Below are 14,141 nucleotides of genomic sequence, written 5' to 3' on the forward strand. Positions count from 1 at the left end.
TGCCGCTTGGTGGTTACAGACTCCACACCTGCTGTCTGCTCCAGGTTTGTTAGCTGTCCTGCCGAGGCTCAAGGCTCTCAGCCTTCTGTGGCTTCCCCCCTCCCCGCTGGCTGTGCGCAGGGTTCCCGCGAGTGTGTGTGTGGGGGGGAGACCCGTGCGCTGCTGCTCAACGGCTCTCTGGAATCCACCTCCCTGTGCATCGGAGTCATTGCTGCCAAACGCTGTCTGTGCCTCTCTTCTGCGGAGGCCGCGTGCTGAGGGTCTGAGCGGAGTGGTTATAGGCAGATGCCCGGGGATTCCTGGGGCAGGCGGCGTCTGCCTGTGGGGCCGTCAGCTTCTGCGCTCTCTCCCTGCGGTTCCGTCTCCTTCCCTTGCTGGAAACTGCATTGCCTCCCCTGCATTGGCCTCGAAGTTGGGCTGCTCTGGCATTTGCCTTTATTTTGATTCCTGTGTGGGTTTCTGTGAAATAGACTTCGTCACGTTAAGGAAGTTGCTCCCCACCGTGGCATCGTGAGCGACCACGGTGCGGAGTTAGGCGTTTGGTTCCGTATGGTGCAGGCCATGTGTGTTACAGTGCGAGTAGTGTCACCTCGCGGCGTCACCCTTTTAAAAAATAATGAGATGTATTCTAACCTCCTAAGAGTAAATTAAAAGAACTTTTTGGTAGCATTAAGTTTTCATAAGTCAATTTAGATATCTTTTAGAATCTTAATCACCAGAATTTGGTCTTCATTCCCTGTTTAGACTCCCTGCCTTAAGGGAAAAAAGAGCAAGAAGTCATCAGTGCTTGCTAACAAGGCTAATTTATTTCGTCAAGGTTGGGGCGCTGGCCGTGAGTGGGCAGAGAGAAGATGAGAACCCCCATGACGGGGAACTGACCTTCTTGGGAAGAGTTCTAGCCCAGCTTCCTGTTAATCAGCAGCTCGGTAAACTCATAGTCCTCGGACACGTATTTGGATGTCTGGACGAATGTCTTATTATAGGTAAGTGTGAGCCCATGGGAGCTTGCTGGAAGGGGCTGGAGTGCCACTCCAACGACCTCGCCTCGTCTTTGTTTTTCTGTTGCTAGCGGCAGCTCTTTCTTTGAAGAATTTTTTTGCAATGCCGTTTAGGCAGCATCTTGATGGATACAGGTACGTAAAATTCGTATTTTTTAAAGTCAGTTTGTTCTAACGGTATCGCATGACGCTGTTTGTTATCTCTTTGTAGGAACAAGGTGAATTTCTCTGGCAATAGTAAGAGCGACTGTATTGCACTCGTTGAAGCGTTTAAAGTAAGTAATCTCGGTGTGAGCGCGGAAACGCCAGCCACGGGTTGTTAGTCCATTTTCCTGCCCTCGCCCTGTCTCTGCTGAAAACACTGTGAGGCTTGCTGCTGTCCAACATGAAAGACCATGTTGGAAGAAGTAAATGGGGGTGAGAGTCCGATTTTATGAAATTGATTGGAAAAAATTAAATTTGTAAGTTTTCTGCGGTCAAAATGTGTTGAAATGAGACTTTAAAAATTTTTAATCAGCTAATAATAAATTGTTTCTGCAATGGGGTCATTGGTTTTTAGGCTTGGCAGACTTGCAGACAGAGAGGAGAGCTGCGGCACCCGAAGGTTGGTTAGCTGTTTCCTTCACTTGTAGCCGGTTGTAAGTGACCCGGGGAGACTCTCCAAGGGTTCTTTTCTTGGCCTGATCCCCGCAGGGGACACAGGAGAGCGCCAAGCCTGTCCTCAGAAGGGCAAGGCTGTAGCAGTGCACAGGCCGTCCAAGGGCAAAGAGCCTGCTTTGCCGGCAGTGGACCCTCGCAGGGGCGGCTCCTGGGGCCTGCGGCTGAGGCCGGCTGTGTGGTTGGCCTTCCGCCTCCAAGCCCCCGTGGTCCTCCGTAGGGTCAGGAGCCCCCTTGGCTGCCAGTGCTTCGTGCCTGTGGGTGTGGACCTCGGGGCATCCGTTCCCAGCTGAGAACTCTGAAGCCTTTACTTTTGGTGCTGTCAGCTCAGTTTTAGAGAATTCAACATGTAGGCCTCCTTTTTTTGGGTCAGGTTTTGTTCTCCTTCTAAACTGATTAGTTCCAAAAGACTGTTGATGGGTTTGTGTGTTTAGATTTGCCAAGTCTAGAGGTACCATTAGAATAGCTACTTATGTTAAGGTTAAAGCTTCCTTTTAAAAAGTCAGCCATGGTTTTTCTCTGGTTGGTGTCCATGTTCTTTTTGACTTACAATTCTGATGACGTAGATGTGTTATGGTAGCCACATTTCACTATAATTTGTTCATTAACATTGTGTTGTGCCTTTATTTAAAGGATGAACTTGACTGGGGGCGGTTAAATTACATTCAGATCAAGAGAATCCGAGAGGTGAGTCGTGAGTTCTGTGGGTATTTGTGCAGTGCCCGGGCCGGGCAGCATGGTGGTGAGCGCGCCACCTCCTGTGGGGTCTGTGTCCGTGGCACGTGTTCATGATGCAGTTTTCATGGTATGCAATTCATGAATATGCATTTTTTGCTTTTTATGCAAATGTATGTATTTTTTTTTAATTTTTAAAATTAATATATAATGTATTACTAGCCCCAGGGGTACGGGTCTGTGAATCGCCAGGTTTACACACTTCACAGCACTGACCATAGCACATACCCTCCCCAGTGTCCATAACCCAACCATCCTCTCCCTACCCCCCTCCCCCCGGCCCCCCTCAGTTTGTTTTGTGAGATTAAGAGTCTGTTATGGTTTGTCTCCCTCCCGATCCCATCTTGTTTCATTTATTCTTTTCCTACCCCCCAAGCCCCCCACGTTGCATCTCCACTTCTTTATATCAGGGAGATCATATAATAATTGTCTTTCTCCACTTGACTTACTTCACTCAGCATAATACCCTCTAGTTCCATCCACGTCATCACAAATGCCAAGATTTCATTTCTTTTGATGGCTGCATAGTATTCCATTGTGTATATATACCACCTCTTCTGTATCCATTCATCTGTTGATGGACATCTAGGTTCTTTCCATAGTTTGGCTATTGTGGACTTTGCTGCTATAAACATTCGGGTGCACGTTCCCCTTAGGATCATTACGTTTGTATCTTTAAGGTAAATACCCAGTAGTGCGATTGTGGGGTGGTAGGGTAGCTCTATTTTCAACTTTTTGAGGAACCTCCATGCTGTTTTCCAGACTGGCCACACCAGCTTGCATTCCCACCAACAGTGCAGGAGGGCTCCCCTTTCTCCACATCTTCGCCAGCATCTGTCGTTTCCTGACTTGTTAATTTTAGCTGTTATGAATATGCGTGTTTAAGTATGATATAGAGTACACGTGTTTTTATAATTTCAAAAGTGATAAAATCATTTGCTCATTCTGAATATTGTGTACTTGTGCCCTCTCAGATTCTTGATTAGATTTGTGTGTTCAGGGGTTCCCCGAGACCACCCTCGGCTCAGTGATTGGCTAGAAAGACTTTCAGATCTCAGAAAAGCTTTTCTACTCCCGGTTATAGTTTATTAGAGCTAAGGGATACAGGTTAAAATGAGCAAAGGTGAAAGGCACAAGGGGAGGGCGCCTGGGTGGCTCAGTCATTAAGCGTCTGCCTTCAGCTCAGGTCATGAGCCCAGGGTCCTGGGATCGAGCCCCACATCGGGCTCCCTGTTCGTCCGGAGGCCTGCTTCTCCCTCTCCCCCTGCTTGTGTTCCCTCTCTCGCTGTCTCTCTTTCTGTCAAATAAGTAAAATCTTAAAAAAGAGAAAGGCACACGGGGAGACGTCCAGATGACACACATGCAAGGCTTCCATTGTCTCCCCTGTGGGTTTGCGGGTGTGGCCAGCTCTGCCAGCAGCCATGGTGACAGCCGACATGCGGTATTGCTTGCCGGGGAGGCCCACTCGGGCCTTGGTGTCCAGGGTTTTACTGGGGGGTGGTTATGTAGGCCTGGGGTGCCCGCAGAGCTGACCCCAGTTACGTGGTTGTCCGCTCCTGGAGAACTCGTGCTGGCTCAGGGTGGCGCCGGGCCTCCACCCTAAATCCTGCCGCTGCCGCCTGCTGCGAGTCAGCCCCAAGGCCTCAGCCGCCAGGACACTCTTCTGTGCTGCCGTGTTCCAGGGCCTGAGAGGCTGTATCCCGGCAACCAGACCTGGAACCTGGCCGTGGACTGTGCCGCTGTGGACAGCCGGGCCTGCTGGGTTGGCCCTTGGCTGCGTGCTCCGGTGCGTGCCTGCTCCGGTGCGTGCAGTGCTCCGGTGCATGCGTGCTCCGGTGCGTACGTGCTCCGGTGCGTGCCTGCTCTGGTTCAGAGGGCTGGCTCTTGGCTTCATTGGTCTCCGATGTAGGGTTTCTTGGGGGAAGGGAAAGGGAGAGGATTTTAATTGATTTTTGCTTGTTTCTGTTAATTAGTTCTTTGTCTCTTGGCTTAGTATTTTAGTCTTCCTGAGATGAATATTTAAACCGTTAATATTTCCCAGTTTTTCTAGTTAAAAGCATTTAAAGCTATGTATTTTCTTGTGCACAATGGGGTCACATCCCATTGATTTTGGTAAGTAGGGATCATTGTTACTCCTGTCTCTTTTTAGTGTCTGTTTCCTCCTTGACTGAAGAGTTTTTAAGTAGGATATTTGAGTTTTCACTTAGAAATATTTTTATTTTTAGATATCTTGTTCTGTGGTTCATTTCAGATTTTTTGCATTTTGATAAGAAAAATTGACTTGCATACTTTTAAACTGATTTTTAACTAGAGAAGTCCTATGTGACAACAGCCTTAAGAAAGGTTTCAGGCACACGGAAGTGCACAGGCTGACATGTGGGTGACAGTCTTGGCCCTTCCTTCATGTTCCCGGTTTTCCCCACCTCCTCCGAGGTCATGGCTTTTAAATTTTTCTGTCTTGGGGCGCCTGGGTGGCTCAGTGGGTTAAACCTCTGCCTTCGGCTCGGAGCATGGTCCTGGGATCGAGCCCCACATCGGGTTTTCTGCTCAGCGGGGAGCCTGCTTCCTCCTCTCTCTCTACCTGCCTCTCTGCCTGCTCGTGATCTCTGTCACGTAAATAAAATCTTCACTTGATCTTAGCCAAAAGGCCGAGAAGTGATTAAATAAATAAAATCTTTAAAAAAAATAAATTTTTCTGTCTTTCCAGTTCTTTTTAGTTGTTTTCCAGTTAATGGTCACACCTGTGGCTTGTAGGGTTTTTACTTTAGTTTATTGAGATAATTTTGTGGTAAATTAGTTTATGAACAATTTATAGGTGTTGGGGGTTGTGTGCTCTTATGTATGCTATGAAGTTTGAGGTTTTGTGGGAAATGGTTTTTATTGCAACTGGGGGATTTTGTTCAGAGCAGCTGTTGAACGTTTGGTCACTTGGGCTTGGGTTTTTTTGTTTTTGTTTTTTATTTGGATTCTTGTTAGTTAACACCCAACGTAATATTGGTTTCAGGAGTAGAATTTAGTGATCACTCGCCACCGGGTGCTCATCCCAACAGTGCGCTCTGCAGTGCCCACCCCCTACCCATGTTCCTCCAGCAGCCCGGTTTGCTCTCAGCTTGTTTTTTTTGGTTTTGTTTTGTTTTAAGATTTTGTTCATTTGTGGGAGAGAGAACATGTGGGGAGGGGCAGAGGGAGAGGAAGGCTTCGCAGCAGACTGTGCGCTGATTGTGGGGCCTGATGTGGGGCTCCATCTCACGACCGTGAGACCGTGACCTGAGCCAAAATCAAGAGTCGGACACTGAACTGACTGTGCCACTCGGGTGCTCCTGTTCTCGGCTTGTTTTTAATCACAGCAGCAGGACATGTCCGGGAGGGGGTTTTGAGGTGTGTAAAGGACTTAAAAGCAGAGGGTATGTTCTAGTCACTTGCTCTTGTGATGCCCAGAGGCATTGTGGGTACGTGTTTGTAGCGTGTGTGTGTGTGTGTGTGTGTGTGTGTGTGTGTGCACGTGCGCGCCTGCACTTACAGACGGGGCCGTGGAGTGCGCACTGCCGTGTGTCCTGGTATTTTCTGTTAGTGTCACACTGAGCGTCCTTTCCATTTCCTTTTTGTTTTTTTAAAGATTTTAGTTATTTATTTGACAGAGACAACAAGAGAGGGAACACAAGCAGGCGGGGAGTGGGAGAGGGAGAAGCAGGCTCCCTGCTGAGCAGGGAGCCTGACGTGGGACTCGATCCCCGGACCCGAGATCATGACCTGAGCTGGAGGCAGACACTTAACCGACTGAGCCCCCCAGGCACCCAGATCCTTTCCATTTCTTACTCATTCACCTTTAATAAGGTGACTCTTAATAAATACAGTGTTGAATCCTGTAAACGTGTGTCTTCCCCTTGTGCACTTGTTTTCCAGTGTGTTCATTACTCTGCGTGGCTCAAGGCCTTTGAGATACCCCATTTCGGCATGTTTCCTTAGGTGGCCGAGTTGTATGAAGAGCTGAAGAACAGGGTCTCCCAGTTCAACATGCACGTTGAGCCCCGGCGGCCCGTCATGGACCAGGAGTACACGTACAAGCAGCGGTTCATCTTGCAGGTGCGCTGGGGCCACTGGACGTCTGTTCTCATCCTTTCTCTTCGCCCACCGCCATGGTGGTAAAAGTGCCCATGCCTTCTTTCTGTTGCGAGTCAGGCCTCGAGAGATCTTAGGCCCATGATGTTCACGCTGCGTTGGGGGAGAGCATAGTTCAAGTTCAGCACGTCCCGGAGCTGGCCCTCCAGCCCAGTGCTGTCCGCAGGGGCGCATTCTGTAGCCCACCAGCTGCTGATGTGCTTTAGGACACATCCTTGCGTTCTGGCTTTTAAGATACTAAGAATGTTCTTAATATAACTCAGCATATGTAGCTCTTCTCTTACACTGGAAATACTAACTTTAGAGGGTGGGATCAGGCCAGCTTGTTGGATGGGACCTTATAGGGATTGTGTAGAGGGAAGCATGTCCCACGAAGGGGCTTCTGCTTCCGGGTTCCGAGCAGGACCCTGTCTGTCCACAGTAGCAGGCGGCATTGGGTCGCAGGCGGGTGTCTGTGAACGAACTGGTGCTGGAGGATGGTGTTTTCTGGATGTCAAGTTGCTTTGCGGCTGGGGAGAGTCGTCCCTGAGTGTATGTGCAGGAGGGTGTGTTTTGACGGAGGAGGGACTGTTTGCAGAATGCTGTGTGGAAGTGCGCACTGGGTGTGCCGCTCGGAGTCTGGGGAGGCGCCGGCCCGCAGAGGTGAGTGTGTCACACAGCGGGTGGGAGAGCGTGTGCCGTCACTCGTGCTGTCACTCAGCTCGCCACTGCTTCCTAAGCTTCCCTTGAGACGGGCTCCTCAAGGAGGGACATGTCCGGAGTGCTTCTGTTGGTGACGGTGAGATAATCAGAATTGTGACCTTCCGCTTGATTTGCGGAAGCTCTAGCGTATTTATATAAATCCTCCTCAGCTTCCAGATGTTTGGGACGTCGTTCTGGGAAGAGGTCAGCGGACCGCTGAGACAGACCCACAAGTCATGTTGCCGCTTCATGAAAGTCTACTCCTCCCCCAGGTGGTGTTGGCCGGCGCTTTCTACCCCAATTACTTCGCGTTCGGGCAGCCTGACGAGGAGATGGCGGTGAGGGAGCTGGCCGGCAAAGACCCGAAGACCACTGTCGTGGTAGGGGCTCCCCTTCTGTGTGGCTGTCGCGAGCGCCATATCCCTTCCGGGGATCCCACTTTTATAGGGACCTGGTGGGTTTTTCTTCCCCCTAAAGTGAATATTATGGCTCATTTGACCTTTTCACAGACATCTACTTGCTCCTCAGTTTGGCTTCCTATTTTGCAGACCTGCCCTTGAAAGAAAGCCTTGAGAAATTAAATATTTGTGACCAATGCCGATTGATCATGTGCTGTTTTGAAGGATTTAGGACACTTCTCCCTGAGTTTAAGAACTTTGAGCTAACAATTTCCTTTCACACAAAGTACAGTGTTACCGGTTGGCAGCTTTGTACTGGGATTTAAACTGTCATCCCCAGGCTTGAACGTATTCTAGTAGAATTGGCTAGAGAGTGGGTATTTTTAAATTCATATGTGAGGGCCCCGTGCCCCAGAGTCTGGACTAGAAGGAATGGCCTGGAAAGGAGTATTCAGAGAACACGTGTTTTCAGTGACTCTGATCCGCCACAGGCGTTCGTGTAAACCTGAGCGCACGTCGACCTCAGGACACACACCCGGAACGAAGCGTGTGGGGCCTGCGCTTCTGTCCGTCTTCTCGGTTCCCTTGGTGTCCCTGACAGCGGCAGGGGAAGCCCTCGGCAGACGGGCTGGCGTGCAGTAAGCGCCCCATGTGCCAGCTTTCCCTGTCGTTGTGGAAGTGCCCACGGTTCCCGAGGAGAGGGGGTGCGTGGGTCGGGGTGCACGGGTCGGGGGTCGCGGATGACCTGTGCGCTGTGCAGATCTTTGAAGGGCCTCGAAGCTGCTGGCGCTCAGGCTGGAGACCAGCCGCGGAGATGCGCCTCACAATCCAGGGGCGGGGGTTTCGTTTACAAGGTGGTCGTTGGCCTTGTATCGCTGCTGGGGACCCTGCCCTGTGACCTTCAGGGCCGACCAGGCTCCTTTGCTTGGCTTCCTCGAAGCCCTCGTGGTGCTCTCCGCTGCCCTGTGCCGCTGGAGAAGGATCCTCAGGATTCTCCTCAGACCCGGAGCCGTGCTTGTTTCTGTCATCCACGAGGCTGCCTGCTCGCTAGGCGCTCTGGGGGCCACAAACTTGTCTCCCCTGTGAGTAGAAGCCAGACTGGAGCTGGTACTGACCCAGCGCTTGCCTGAGATGCCCTCTGTGATGTGCTTCTCTGAGCCTCGCACTGACCCCTCGAGGCGGGGCGCGGCGGGGGTTTACCATCAGCTTATTTCTGCGGGGGGTTGAGTCCCAGGGCGGCTCCGTCCTTTGTCTCGGGAGACTCGCCAAGACAGCTCAGAGCCTCTCTCGTGGGGCCGGGGCCTCAGGTTTTCTGCCAGAGCCTGGAAAGGAGTCACTGGGACAGAAGGCAGAGAGCGAGCCTTGGGGGCTGGGAGGGTCTGCTGAGGCTCAGTGCGCTTCATTTCCGGCTGTGATGGTGGGCGCGCCCCGTCCCTGACCTGTGCTCCCCCTAGAACCCCTACTCCTTACGCAGAAAGATTCTTTTAAAGAGTTGCATTTAGTCAGCTTGCTTACTTGAAGCTCAAATAAAACACAGCTCTTTGTTTTTCTGTGTTGGATTTTGGATTATTTTAACAGAGAAAGAATTATCTTTTATTTAACATATACTTGTCATTAAAATTTAGTTATAACGTAAAGGTCTTCAGTCATTTAATATACCTAACCATAGAGTCTCCGTCTTAGGGTTACAGACCGTGGATTTCGTTTTTGTGAGCTAATGTGCAGCTGCCTTAGCTCACGGACACTGTAACTATTGGGTTCGCTGTTGTGTTCTGTGTTCGCTGCGATGTCTGCTCTGACGAACGCTGCCCCATGTGTTACAGCTGAAGCACATCCCGCCCTACGGATTTCTCTACTACAAACAGCTGCAGTCTCTCTTCCGACAGTGTGGTCAAGTCAAATCCATCGTCTTCGATGGTGCAAAGTAAGTCGCGTGTTTCGTAGCAGCTGCCATTATGAAAGGCCATCACGTGTTCGGTGTTTGCAGGAACTAAATCTTAACACCGAGTGCTTGCGGAGATGGGTCCCTATCCAGGCCACTCCGCATGGCCTCACAACACAGCTTGGGTTTATCTTGTCTGCACTGATGTATCCTTTTTTTCAACCAAGGGAGCTCCTAGAGGAGCTAAGCTGGGAGCTTGGTGGTCTGATACAGGAAGGCTCGGTGGTGCCGTGTGGTGCTGGGGCGGGTGCTTGGAGCGTGAGCCTGTCCTTAGGTTTTCATGGGGTGTCCTTAGCGCTATGTCACATTCTTGGTCATAGAGACGCCCCAGAGTAGGGTTTATCTGCTCGCATTTCTGGAAGACAACTCCTGCGAAAACCCAGTCGCATCGCATGTGTTTTAGTTGCAGATACGGGAGACGAGATGGCATGTTTTGAAGTATCACTTTGAATTTTTATTTCCAAGAGGGACTGCTGATGTGCAGAAAGGACTATTTACAGTTTTAAATTGAATTTTAGTTTTCAGTTAGAAACTTTGTTCTGATGTTCTATAAACTATTTCATTTATAAGACTTTGTAAATCTAGGGAGTAAGAAACACGTGCATTCTTGTCTTGACCGATGTCCAGTAATGCACGCGGAGCATATTCAGTCCCTTTTCTATTTGGGTTAATTTCCTCAGACATTTTAAGTTCTGTTCCTATGATTTGATATTTGATGTTCTTGGTACGCTGCGTGTGTTTCCCCGGCCCCGTGTGTGCTCGCATGGCAAAGTCACAGCCTGAGGAAGTCTTCCTAAGTTCTTTTAACAACTGTTACCGATTGAACTAATTAAGCTTATAATGTCTCTATTTTTTCAAATATCCTAATACAGATTACATGGAAATTCTTGATCACATTTACAAAATCACTTCTTTGACACTGGACTCATGGTGAAGTTCTCTTTGCCGAACGCTGCAAGTCTGTCTGCCTGGGCTGCTGAGGTTCCCGTCGCGGCGGGCGTGCTCTGACGGCTCGAGCGGCCGGCAGTCTGGTCTCTTGCGGATCTGCATCGTGGGGTAGATCCTGTGTTTGTTTCACGTGCTTCCTGTCTAAGCCTTTGTTGGAGGGATTTCGAATCTATTTTGCATGGTTCCTTGTATTTCTGGCTTTTTAGTCAGCGCGGCAATGTCCTGGCAGCTCCCTGGAGAAGGAGCGGTGTTGTTCTGGGCGTGCCAGGAGCAGTTCTCGCACACCGAGCGTTCAAAGGCAGTGACGTGGGTCGCTGTTGGATGGAGTAAAGGCTGTGTTCCTTCTGGGACCATGCAGGGCCTGCGGGAGCAGGGAGCCTGTGTCAGGTGTGAAGGGCATCCGAGCACAGGTAGCAAGTATAAGGATGTACCGTTTCCTCCCATATGAAGTTTCGACCCTGTTGTGGGGTGCTGTAGATGATGGCCTGTCGTGAAATGTCGTGGGAGAGGCCCAGGTGGTCAGAGTACCTTCTTTCCTGGCCTCAGGAGCAGTAGCATTCACTGGGACTTCCTAAGGAGGTGTGTGAGGTGGACAGCAGAGGGGCTGGCGGGGCAGGAGGGGGTGCTGACCCTGTAGGAGCCCAGCGTGAACCCAGTTGTGACTTTGGAGAGTGTGGGTTGTGTGCGAGGCACAGCCGGAGGCCTTTTTGCCAGTGGCTGGCTTTGTGTTAGGTCTGGGTGGTGGGGGTCCTTCATAGCTGCCTGATCAGTGTGGGCATGAGTAGATGGGTGTGTGGAGACCCCCGAGTGTTCCGAGCTGTGCTGTTTTGTGGTACTTGGTCAGGGAACGATGAGTTATCTAAACGACGTGGTCACCTAAACCAGAGGCAACATTGGAAACAAAGGAGGTGACAGGTGAGACCGAGCTCTCTTGGGTTTGGCTGTTGATGGCCTGTGCAGGACAAAGAAGAGAGGAGGGCCCAGGAGGGCAGGTCTTCGAGACTGCATTGTCCAGAGAAGGGCTGGGAGGAGCCCACTCCGGGGTGGGGGGAGGTATGGGGGGTCCCAGCGGGACTTCGGGGTTCTGCTGCAAGCTGAGCACTATGGAAGTGGGGTCTTGAGTGCAATAGAAACTGCTTCTGAGGAGGGGCTTAGGAGCCCTCTAGAGAAGGCTGACATGATGGGGTGGGGGTGCGTGAGCAGGCTGGGCACAGACCCGGGGAAGGTGCGCACGCTCAACAGGGAGTCCACCAGGGGGCGGGTTTAGGAGGGCGGAGGGCAGAGGAGAGCCCGAGGTCCCTGCAGAGAAGTGAGGCGCAGGGACACACACACCGGTAGGCCGGAACAGTTAGGGGCCGGGCTGCCTCTCTGACCTGCTGGACGCTCTTCACGGGGTGTGTCCTTTCCAGGGCTCAGGGTACACATTTCCATGCCGGTGCTTGTCGGAGTCATAGGTCTGTTTGCGTGAGTGTGATGTTTTGACCCAGGAGCGTTCATGTACAAGCAAATGTGAACTTGAAGCTTGCTTTCTTTATACCGGGAAATGCCCAGCAGACACCCCGTGCCTGCTTGGTTCTCATCTCCCAGAGAAAGGGATCTGGGGGGTGGCGTGGGGCGTCATCAGCACGACTGGTGGTAAACTTGATGGGGTTTATAGAGGGAGACCACAGAGATCACTGACCTCACTTGTGTGCTTTTGTCTTTCTGTGTTTTATTTTAAAGTAAAGTAGAAAAACCCTCAAAACTCAAAAAGCTGTCTTCCTGTGTTCATTTTGAGAATTAAGATTCTGTAGCTGAAAATCTCATTAGTGTTGGTGTTTATTCTGCGTTACCCGCCTTTGTAGAAGGCTGATCCCTGGTTTTACTCTAATGGTGCATCATTGTAATTTTCATTTCTCTTAAGTAATTTCATTTAGGGAAACCCTTCTTGGTTAATTATAGAATGAAGAATTACTGGTATTTCAAGGGGAGGTAGAGCTAAAAATTTCCAGCTAGTCTTGAGAGAGATTAATGTGCACTTAGTTCCTTTTTCCCAGATGCCCGATCAACTAATTTTTTTCTTTCTCTTTGTGGAGCAGAGCCTTTGTGGAGTTTTCACGTAACCCAACAGAGAGGTTTAAAACCCTTCCTGCAGTGTATATGGCCATTAAGATGTCTCAGCTGAAAGTCTCCCTGGAGCTGAACGTGCACTCCGCAGAGGAGATCGAAGGGAAGGTGCAAGGCGGGGCTGTCTCGCAGCTCAGAAGCGCCAGGTACCCCGGGGGCCGGCCGCGTGGGGCCCTGGCCGCCTGCTCTCATGGGGTCAGAGGCCGTGTTCACCTGCGCCTCGCTTGTGCTCACACACGCAGCCCGGGCCCTGGTTTCCTCACCTCCTGGCTGTGTGTACTTAAGCACATCCTCGGCCTCTCTGAACCTTGGTGCTCTTTTCATTTGTGTGCTTTTTCAGCTCTGTTGCAAAGTAATCCCCGTCTGTCGCTGTGAAAGTTTCAGGTGTTCAGGAGGTGGTTTTATTTCCCTACGCTGTGAAATGACCAGCACAGTGTATTCCGCTAACACAGAAACTTCTCCGTGTGATGAGGACGCTCAGTGTTCTCCTAATGACTGTCCTGTATGTCTTACAGCAGTGGTAGCGGTAGGCACCATGTTGCACAGTCTGTCCCTAGGACTTGTTACCACAGAACTGGAAGTTTGTATCTTTGACCGTCTTCCTCCTGCACCCCCTTCTCCCACCCTCCGCCTCTGGTACCACAAGTCTGATCTCTTTTTCTAGGAGTTTTTTTTTTTTTTTTTTTTTTTTAACTAGATTCCACACGTAAGTGAGACCACACAGTGTTTGTCTTTGTCGGACTTACTTCACTTAGCATATTGCCTTCGAGATCTATCCATGTTGTCGCGAATGGTAGCTTTCTTGTTTTTATGGCTGAATGATACTCTAGTGCCTGTGTAGCACAGCTGCTTTATCCAGTCGTGCAGTGACGGATGCTGGAGTTGTTCCGTGTCTCGGTTATTGGACCTGATGCTGCCATACGCAGGGTCTTTCTGAGGTAGTGTTCTTGTCGCCGTAGATACATACTCGGAAGTAGAATTGCTGCATTGTATGGTGGTTCTCCTTTTAATTGTTTTTTTTAAAGATTTTATTTATTTATTTGACAGAGATCACAAGTAGGCAGAGAGGGGGAGGCAAGCTCCCCATGGAGCAGAGAGCCCGATGTGGGGCTCCATCCCAGGACCCTGGGATCATGACTCGAGCTGAAGGCAGAGGCTTTAACCCACTGAGCCACGCAGGCGTCCCACTATGTTATTATTTTAAGAGATGAATGATTAACCCCTTGGTTTATTAGAAAATCATGCATGTCTTTTCTAATAGCATTGAGCTGGGCATGGATTCTGGTGCTTGCCGAAAGGTCAAGGCCCCCTCTGAAGCCGGAAATCAGGAAACACTGCTGGTGTTAGATCTAGAATGTGTACCCTTAGAAGTCAGTCTGCTGTCAGGAGTCTTGACTTTTAGAATCCACTGTTGAAGGGGAGTGTGTAACTCTGGGGGTGCACAGACCTCCAGGGCAGCTCTGGAAGCCACTGAAAACTCAAAATTTGAGAGGAAATCAAATCAGTCATCTCCAGGTTAGGTATTTTCTTAAAATGTTCTTTTCTTGTATTAGCAAT

General features: G+C 50.3%; 1 protein-coding gene across 1 annotated transcript in view; it reads left to right on the forward strand.

Annotated features, from left to right (window-relative positions):
- The window catches only part of LOC111148548 (tudor domain containing 9), a 104,207-nt gene that overhangs the window by 62,765 nt on the left and 27,301 nt on the right, over positions 1-14,141 (forward strand). The window contains exons 16-24 of the mRNA XM_022505189.1: positions 818-983; positions 1,070-1,133; positions 1,210-1,273; positions 1,558-1,602; positions 2,289-2,342; positions 6,357-6,473; positions 7,463-7,570; positions 9,412-9,512; positions 12,557-12,730. Of these exons, the coding sequence (XP_022360897.1) occupies positions 818-983; positions 1,070-1,133; positions 1,210-1,273; positions 1,558-1,602; positions 2,289-2,342; positions 6,357-6,473; positions 7,463-7,570; positions 9,412-9,512; positions 12,557-12,730 (893 nt within the window). The remainder of the gene's footprint in view (positions 1-817; positions 984-1,069; positions 1,134-1,209; positions 1,274-1,557; positions 1,603-2,288; positions 2,343-6,356; positions 6,474-7,462; positions 7,571-9,411; positions 9,513-12,556; positions 12,731-14,141) is intronic.

Source organism: Enhydra lutris, unplaced genomic scaffold (genome assembly GCF_002288905.1).
Source record: "Enhydra lutris kenyoni isolate GAN:26980312 unplaced genomic scaffold, ASM228890v2 scaffoldscaffold20, whole genome shotgun sequence".
Taxonomy (NCBI): domain Eukaryota; kingdom Metazoa; phylum Chordata; class Mammalia; order Carnivora; family Mustelidae; genus Enhydra; species Enhydra lutris.